The 9,543-nt window shown below is 45.2% G+C and overlaps 1 protein-coding gene across 2 annotated transcripts in view; it reads left to right on the forward strand.

Moving 5' to 3' along the window:
- The window catches only part of Tpst1 (tyrosylprotein sulfotransferase 1), a 55,931-nt gene that overhangs the window by 41,999 nt on the left and 4,389 nt on the right, over nucleotides 1-9,543 (forward strand). For both annotated transcript variants that reach the window (XM_021162561.1, XM_021162562.2), the window contains exon 4: nucleotides 7,711-7,761. In XM_021162561.1, the coding sequence (XP_021018220.1) occupies nucleotides 7,711-7,761 (51 nt within the window). The remainder of the gene's footprint in view (nucleotides 1-7,710; nucleotides 7,762-9,543) is intronic.

Below are 9,543 nucleotides of genomic sequence, written 5' to 3' on the forward strand. Positions count from 1 at the left end.
ACTATACAGTGGGTGCCAGGGCAAAGACTACAACCTAGACTATACAGTGGGTGCCAGGGCACTCAGAGTTAGTCCAAAGACTACAACCTAGACTATACAGTGGGTGCCAGGGCACTCAGAGTTGGCAGTTGTTTTCTTTTGTTTCGTTTTGATCTCTAATCATACTCTTTTACAAAGACACAATAAAATAAAGACATGAAAACTCTATGCTGAAGGATGAGAAATATTTACACTAAGCTTATGACCAATACACATAGCTCCTTAAACTCAGATATGGCTTCTAAAGTGGGGAGACAGAGCAAGACTGACCTATCTTTATTGCTCCTCTCATCCAAAGCAGAGGGGCTACCCTGCCTAAAAGGCCGGCAACTCAGGCCAGGCCAGCCCTAGAAAACCCTAAAGGACAGAACAGAAACTGTTTAAATGTTCAAGTGAGGGATGCAGGCACATTGGAGATGCTCCTCCAGGATGCACAGCTAAAGGTTAGAAATGAGGGGACTGGAGAGATGACTCAGAAGTTCAGATCACTGGCTGTGCTTTCAGGACCTGGATTCAGTTCCCCACACCCACATGGTGGCTCACAACCACCTGCAACCCCAGATCTACAGGATCTGAAACCTTCGTCTGGACTTGGCAGGTACCACATACACATCTGATACACAGCCATATACACAAACAAAGCACCCATACGTGCAAAAACTAGTAAAATAATAACTAATTTTTTTTTTAAGATCAGAGGTGAAGGTGGCAATTATAGAAAATTCACACAGGAGGAACAAAATGGAGGATTGTCCAGTGAATAATAGATGCCTCCAAAGGAGAGATGGAAAGCTTTCACACTGGCTGTGACCTGACAAGGACGAGCTCTCACTGATTCTAAGGAGCGCTGTGAGAAGATAGCAGAACCTAGCGAGCTCTCACTGATTCTAAGCAGCGCTGTGAGAAGATAGCAGAACCTAGAGAGACTGGGGTTGTGTTTTACATTCCAAGGACCTTGGTATCAAGGTAAAAAGAAAAGGAGGAGGAAGGACCAGGGAGGAGCTGTCAGCGAACCAGAATAGTCCTGGCTGCAGTGTTCTCACTGGGAATAATAAATGTTAGAAACGACATACGTTGCAGTGGTTTGTCACTGTCACTGTACAATTAATGTTTTTACTAGCTTTTGAGAGTAGAGTGTATGTATCATGTCCCTTAGCCTCTGATTCCCTTACATTTATTAATTTTCAGTTTTCAACACATGATCTGGGTATGCAGACTTAATTGTGCAGGAACTCATTATATAGCCCAGGCTAGCTTCAAACTTACAATCCTACTCTCTCAACCCTCTGAGGACTGGGATCGTAATGAGTGCCACCATGCCCAACCCACTGCCTCATAATTTTTCTTTTCTTTTCTTTTCTTTTCTTTTCTTTTCTTTTCTTTTCTATTTTTTGTACAAAATGTATGTATGTGAGTGTCTTGCCTGCTGCATGTCTGTGTACCACATGTGTATAGAGTTCAGGACTCTGATCCCTTAGGACTGGAATTTTCTTCATGGTTGGGCCCCTGGTTACTTTATCCAGTCCCAAGTGGTCAGCCTTAAACACATGTACATACAAGCAACACCAAATGGACTTAGTTTTATGTGTACATATATGTAGTCATATGTATCCCCAGCCTCTTCACAGAGCGATGGGGAGCTGGGCCAGGATACCGGTCTCCATGTGACACTGGCTGGTACTCTGGAGCACTTAACAGTTAGAGTAACGCTGCTGCTGTCATCCTTGATAAACATGGTCCAGCACACTGATCTTGAGCCGTAGTCTTCAGAACCTTATCCTGGGAGCTGGAGAGATGGTTTCACAGCTAAGAGCGCTGGCTGCTCTTCCAAAGGACCCAGGTTCAATCCCCAGCAACCACGTGGTTACTTACAACCGCCTGTTACTCACTCCAGTTCCAGGGAGGATCTCTTCCAGACTCCATGGGAATGACACGAGTGTCCTACACAGACATACATGCAGGCAAAGCACACATGCACATAGAATGAAAACAAGCAACAAAGTATGTAGGCCAAGTTTGCCCCAAACTCTCAGCTTTTCCTCTCTCTCTGCCTCTTAAGTTCTGGGATTAAAAGCATGTCCCACCATCCTGGGCCCGAATTCAAGGTCTTACTGCTGAATTTTGTGTATTGATAGTTCATTCTGTGCTAGGAAAAGTTCTCTGTGTAACAGTAGCTTATCGTCCTGATTGAAGCACATTTTGATTCATCTTCATCCAGCAGTTATGGCACTAAAACTGTGAATTTGTATTAACGACATTTTGGGAGTAGATTTTTTGTATTTCTGTGCTGATTAATTCATTTACCTCCTTATTGTAGGAAGCATTATCATTTTCCTCGTTGTTTCCAGACAGGACAAGGCTGTTGAACTTTCTAAGAACCCAATTTGATATGTACACCACCAGAAAGCTTGAAGTCAGATGAGAACATGTAAACACGCATGTTACCAGCTGTTAGCATTTCTGTTCTGGAGATAATGAGCCTCTTCTGGGTCACAGAAGCCCAGAGGGACCAGGAACGTGAAGTTCAAAGCTGCCTTCCTTCCTGTACTGTCATTCCTGGCTGCGATTGTGTTTTCTCTGCAAGTGAAAATACCAAGTCATAATTCCTCAAGAGAAAAAGCAGTAAAAACAATGAATTCTATTCCTGATGAGCCTGTTGGTGAGATTCTGTCAGGGACGGAAATGAAAACTAACTCAGTCTACACGGAATTATGTATAAGTGGAGGGAAAAAGCAGGAATTATAGTAGTGAGTTTAGAGAAAGAAGGGTGAAGAATAAAGGTTATTCTAACCTCCAGCAAAATTTGAATTTATGGCCTTGGATGTGAAGAGACTGTGAGACCAACCTTTGGCCTTTGCAGTTAAAAATATGGGGTTGGGCTGTAGCAAGATATGTGTGTAGCGCCTGTCTGAATATGCCAAGCCCTGGGTTCTATCCAAAGTACTGCAAAGTAAGTATAAAGTAAAACACAGTACGTGTATATTGAAAAAAAACTACACCTAGAAGCAACACTTTAGTCTAAGGTGTTTAGTATAGTACCAGGTACAGAATCTGGGCACAGCATTTAGTGATCTATTGCTGGCTGATGCATAAAGCTTTCTCGTTGTAAGGTTTTTGGGTTTTGTTGTTGTTGTTTATTTATTTTTTAGGTTAAAGAGGTTGGAGGTCGTTACTTACAGGTAATCTTGTGGACCAGTTGTTACCAGAGCATGTTTCATTGGAATGTTCTGTAAGGCTGCTTGCTTGTGCCCTACAAGGACAGAGCTGGGCACTGGGAAAGAGATTCTGTGGCCCCACAAAGCCTAAAACATTTATATATTTATTCTCTGTTACATGATATAGTTGTTCTTTGCCTTCTGTGTTCCGTGCCTTCACAAATGATATATTCTCTCATTCATTCATTCATTCATTCATTCATATTCTCTCTCTCTCTCTCTCTCTCTCTCTCTCTCTCTCTCTCTCTCTCTCCCTCTCTCTCTCTCCCTCCTTCCCTCCTCCCTCCCTCCCTCGAGGAGGAGGCATCAGGGCACAAACACTTGTTTTAAGTTATTGTTTTATTTTCTTCCTTAGAAGATTTTACATGGGGCTGGAGAGATGGCTCAGCGGTTAAGAGCACTGGCTGTTCTTCCAAAGGTCCTGAGTTCAATTCCAGCAACCACATGGTGGCTCACAATCATCTGTAATGGGATCTGATGCCCTCTTCTGGTGTGTCTGAAGACAGCGACAGTGTACACATATACATAAAATAAGTAGTTCTTTAAAAAAATCAAAATAAAAAAAAAGAAGAAGATGATGATGATGATAATTTTACATGTGTTTGTGGGTTGGGGCTGGGGTGCCCACAGCGGCTAGAAGAGGGTGTGGATCCCCTGGAGCCTGAGCTGGCCAGCGTCAGTGAACAGCGTCTCTGAACTCAGAAGAACAGCCCGAGCTCTTAACTGCTGAGCCATCTCTCCAGCCCCCTCATGGGATTCTTTTTCTTTTCTTTCTTTCTTTCTTTTTTTTTTTTTTTAAATGTGTGGATGTTTTGCTCACATTTATATCTGCTTACTGCATGTGTGCCTGGTGCCCGAAGAAGTCAGAGGGGGAGGTTGAAACTGAAGCTGCAGTTTCCGTACTTCCCTGACCCTGTAGTCATGGGTGGCTGTGAGCCACAAAAGCCTGGTCGTCTGCAGGAACAAATGCTCTTCCCCTGAGCATCTCCCCAGCCCTGTGAGGTCCTCGTGGTCCAGCCCCGTGAACGTCTTAAGGTTAATGTGTTTGCTAGTTAAAAGTTTGTGTCTTCCCGACTTGACTCAGAGAAGACTTGAAGGAATCGTGGGCCTCTTATCTGTATACACACATCATAGACTTTGGTCCTCGCAGTCTCCTGTGACTGCTTCCTCTCTCCTATGTGTGTGACACATGGCTTTGGCTTCAGATGTTTTCCTATGTGGAAGGACCAGCACTCTGCTTCCTGGGTGTGCACATCTGGGAGCAAGTTGCCCCGCATAACCAACCGAGCTAAGATTCGGAGACTCATGTGGGAGCTTGGCTTGTTTGTTGTTTTAAAGGTTTACTTAATCTAGTGTTGTGTGTATGGAGATGTTGCACGTCTGAGTACAGGTGCCTGCAGGGTCTGGAAGAGGGTATTGGATCCTCAGAGCTCCAGCTACAGATGGTTGTGAACTAGCTCATCTGGGGACTGAAAATATCCCAGGGTCCTCTGCGTATCCCTGGCCAGCCCGTAACTTGCTGTGTAGACAGAGCTGACCCCATACTCAGAGAGCTTCTCCTTCCTGGGTGCTGAGATTAAAAGCATACACCAACACATCCTGCCCATTTGGAGGTTTGTTTGTTTATTTGTTTGCTTGTTTGTTTGTTTGATGACGCAGGGTGTCAGCTAGCCTAGGCTGGCCTTGAATTCACTATGTAGCTCAGAAATGGCCTTAAACTTGAGATTCTTCTGCCTCTACCTCCCACTGCTTGGGTTATAGATGGGCACCCCTGTGCCTGGCTTTTCCATTCTGATCATGATCTATAGGACAGCTGTATCCGGAAGTGATGGTTTGTTACATCGTATGTCCTTATGGCAAACTATATTGTCCTAATTATATAGTCACTTAATCCATCGGGCAGGAATGCACATCTGCCTGTGTCTCTCTGTGTCCGTGCATGCATACATACTGTATTTAGCTACTTTTCAGTTGCTGTCACACCATGACCGAGGCAGGGTATAAAAGACAGCAATTCGTTGGGCGCAAGGTTTCAGAGGGTTAGAGTTCATCAGGAAGGAACAGCATGGCAGCAGGTTTGTTGGCATTGGAGCAACAGAAAAGCATTCACTCCCCAGTCCACAAACAGGAAAGAAAGGGGAGAGAGGGAGGAATGGAGGGAGGGAGACAGAGAGAGGACACACTGGGAATGCTATGAGTCTCTGAAAATCTCAAAGTCTTCCCTTCTCCTCAAACAAGGCCACACACCTCCTCAAACAAGGCCACACACCCCAGCCCTCCCAAACAGTTCCACCAACTGGAGACCAAGTATTCAAGTATTCAGACACACGAGCCTATGGAGGTCATTCCCGTCTAACCCACCACAGGTGGTGCACTAACATATTAGACTACAATGTAGAATGCAGTGCTTTGATACCTGGTAGCATAAGCCTCCCACTTTGCTTTTCCTGTCATGACTTCCTTGACTCTTTGCTCTGTGTGTGTGTGTGTGTGTGCGCGCGCGTGCATGTGTGTGCATGCACAAGTGCTGCTGCTGTTCCTCAGGTTTCCATTTTGTCTTTTAAAACAGGTTCCTCACTGAGAATGGGAGCTTGCTGATTAGGCTAAGCAGGCCAGCAGTGGGTCTCTGTCCTGCTGCCTCTGTCGCCCTAGCCCTGGGATTACAAATACACTCCACCACACCCAGCCTTTTATGTAGGTTCTGGAGATGGAACTCAGATCCTCATGATTCATAGAAAAAAAAAAAAAAAACCAACAACTGAATGATCTCTCCAGCCCTTGCCTTATGCATTCCTATATCATTTTTACAGCAGACTTTTTGCTGTTCTTCTCCAAAAAAAAGATGCTAGGAATTTAGACTCTCCAAAAAAAAGATGCTAGGAATTGGGACTAATTTAATATTTATTGTTAAATATTCAGTAGGGTTGTAAAAGTTAAAATAGCCAGGCAGTGGTGGCCCACGCCTTTAATCCCAGCACTCGGGAGACAGAGGCAGGCGGATTTCTGAGTTCGAGGCCAGCCTGGTCTACAGAGTGAGTTCCAGGACAGCCAGAGCTATACAGAGAAACCCTGTCTCAAAAAACAAAAACAACAAAAAAAGTTAAAGTAGTGTAGTTTTTTTTTTTTTAAATGGTGCTGGACTCAGTGGTTAAGAGCTCTTGTTGTTATTGCAAAGAACCCAGGTTCAATTCCCAGCACCCATATGAAGGCTCACCACCTCCTCAGCACCAAGCATGAGTGCTGAGACACACATACAGGCAAAACAGTCACATATAAAATAATAAAAATAAATCTAAAAAAAATTGCAGGGCAGTGGTGGCCCACACCTTTAATACCAGTACTTGGGAGGCAGAAGTAGGCAGATTTCTAAGTTCAAAAGCAGCCTGGTCTATAGAGTCTGGAACACACAGGGCTACACAGACAAACCCTGTCTTGGAAAAAATAAACTAAACAAACAAGCAGAAAACATAGAAAATAAAATAAAAATCATCTCCTAGTTACTACGTGAACTAGAAACATCCTTTGTAATATTGAAAGTATTTTTTTTAAATATTTATTTATTTATTTATTTATTTATTATATGTAAGTACACTGTAGCTGTCTTCAGACACACCAGAAGAGGGAGTCAAATCTTACGAATGGCTATGTGCCACCATGTGGTTGCTGGGATTTAAATTCGGGACCTTCGGAAGAGCAGTCCGTGCTCTTAACCGCTGAGGCATCTCTCCAGCCTGAAAGTATGTTTTTTATTATAAAGTTTTATGAGCTTGGGCCAGGATATAGCTGAGTTAGTAGAGTGTTTGCCCAGCATGCCAGAAGTCCTGGGTCTGATCCTAGGACTGTGTAAACTGAGCATAGTGACGGGTGCCTGTAATCCCAGCACCGGGGCAGTGCACCAGAGGCAGGAGGATTACAAACTCAAGGTGATTGTTAGCTAAATAATGCATTTGAGGCCAGCCTGGGATGACCCTGTCTCAGACAAGAGATCTGTGAGCTTTAACTAGATGTCACTTTAAGGATCATCTAATACATCTTAAATAGGACCTTGGGTAAAGTTGACTCACCTCCAGGGTGGTAACTGGAGAATTGATGGGCAACTGGGAGAAGCTTGCTCCTAACCAAAGAGAATCCCAAGGGAGCTTGCCTACTGCTTGCTTTTCCCCAGTCCCTAGGAATAGCATTGACATTTTAATTTGGATTCTCTCCCCAGGCATAACCGCCCTTTCTTAGCCAGCCAGCTCAGGAGCACTGAGCCATTGCTGCAGGGGCATCAGAGAGGGGGGTGGTGTGTGTCTCACTAAGGTCTGTTTCTCTGGCTGTCCCTGAACTGATTGATGGGTTCTCTCCCTCTCTTTCCAGACTGCCCAAGAGTGCCCCAGCGCAGTGGCTGCAGAGGTCACGTGTGCACTAGGGTGCACCTGATTCCTTAAACTGACCCCTGCTCTGTTCTTTCCAGGTCTATAAAGGAGAATTTCAGCTACCTGACTTTCTGAAAGAGAAACCCCAGGTACTGTACAGCTTCTCCCTCCTCCTCCTGTTACGTAAGAGCTCGCTCTTCCAGCCAGTAAGCCTTGGAAGAGACAGCAAGACTTAAGTGAAAAGGAAAAAATAAAAGCCAGCTGTGGATGGTTTATGCCTATAATGTCGGCCATCAGCTGAGGTGAGAGGATCACAAGTCCAGGGCTAGCCTAGGCTACACAGAGGTCCAGGTCAGACCCCTCTCAGTGTACAAACAAATAAAGACGGGAAATAGGAAAAGATAATGCCATGTGCCCTGGTAGCGAACTGTTGTGATCTGAGAGTCCAGGGTCTTCCAAAGCTAGGGAAGTGCTTTGATAACAGATCATACGCAGCCACAAAGTAGTTCACATATAAATAAGGAGATGCTTGCAGAGCACCCAGCCTCCTGAGTGTCTACTTTGCATAAGAATATGCAGCCATGGTATTTGGATTATATTCACATCTGTGGTGTGTTAACTGTTCTCACATGGCTGTCAGCTGCTGGTGAGAGTTCAAAGCTTGTCGTTCTTATGCTTTAAAAATAACCTAAAGCACTGGATGTGATGGTACACACCTCTAATCTGAGCACTTTGGAGGCAGAGGCAGAGGCAGGTGAATCTCCGTGAGTTTGAGGCCAGCCTGGTCTACAGAGTACATTCCACGAGAGCCAGGCCTACAGAGTAAGGCCCTGCCTGAAAAACAAACCCAGAAACCAATCTATAATTACAGTTGTAATGTTTCAGTTCATTTACATTCCATTCTTGTGTCCTGAGTTGGAGAAGAACAGAGAATGTTAAAGTGCCTAAAGTGGCCCAGAGTGCCCTGTCACCACCTGTCACCTGTGAACAGCTGGGAGAAGTGGGAGCCCCTGCTGTCTTCACAGCCTTGCTGTTCAGCATCCTCTGGGTGCTGCTATCCATACTGAGCTTAGTTTCTTGCAATGTTTCAGTTATGATCGCTGGAGAAATACTCTCTTACATGTTTGTGTGAGCTGTGTCTCCTGCGGCAAGCCTGGGGGAAACAAGTGTGGGGGGGGGTGTCCTCCCTTCCACCAGAGATGAAGGCTCTGCCCTACCTGAGCACTCTCGGTCATCAGCCCCCATACTGACTGCTGACACTAGGGGCTTAAAGTGCTTTCAAGGCGTATTCTTGGCAGTCTATCCTTAACACTCCCCCATTATTTTCATGGATTTAACAACTGGTTGCCAAGGATCTGTTACGAGTGAGAACTCAGGATCTGTCCTGAGAAGTGGGAGGAAAAGGCTTCTCAAGGAACCCCTGAGCTCCTCCAAACTCCGACTCTGGCATAGAGGGAGTGCACCTGACATCCTAGAGCCCTGGCTGGCTTCCCGAAGGGACGGTTACTCACCGCTGTGGAACCTGTAGCCAGAAAACAATCTAAGAGGCAGGAAAAACTCGAGGAAGCCGAGACAGGCGATTTGAGAGCAAAACTCAAGGTGTCCCTGTGCTTCCGCACATAGCCAGGTCATCTCCAGGTGGAGAAGAAGTGGGTAGACATGAACATGGACATCCGGAGGAATGTCCATGTCCTCTAGAGGGAAAGAAGCCTTCAGTAATGGGTTTGAAGAATGAGAAGTTACACACCTGACTTGAGGACTTACAACTTATCATATCAACATATCATAGCTGGGCAGAGTGGCATATGCCTGTTTTCCCAGCACTGGGGAGACAAAAGCAAGAGGACAGTAAGTTCAAGGGCAGCCTGGGCTCCAGAGACAAACCCTATCTTAAACAAACAACCCCCCCCCCCAAAAAAAAAAAACCAAAA

The sequence above is a fragment of the Mus caroli genome, chromosome 5 (assembly GCF_900094665.2).
Source record: "Mus caroli chromosome 5, CAROLI_EIJ_v1.1, whole genome shotgun sequence".
Taxonomy (NCBI): Eukaryota; Metazoa; Chordata; class Mammalia; order Rodentia; family Muridae; genus Mus; species Mus caroli.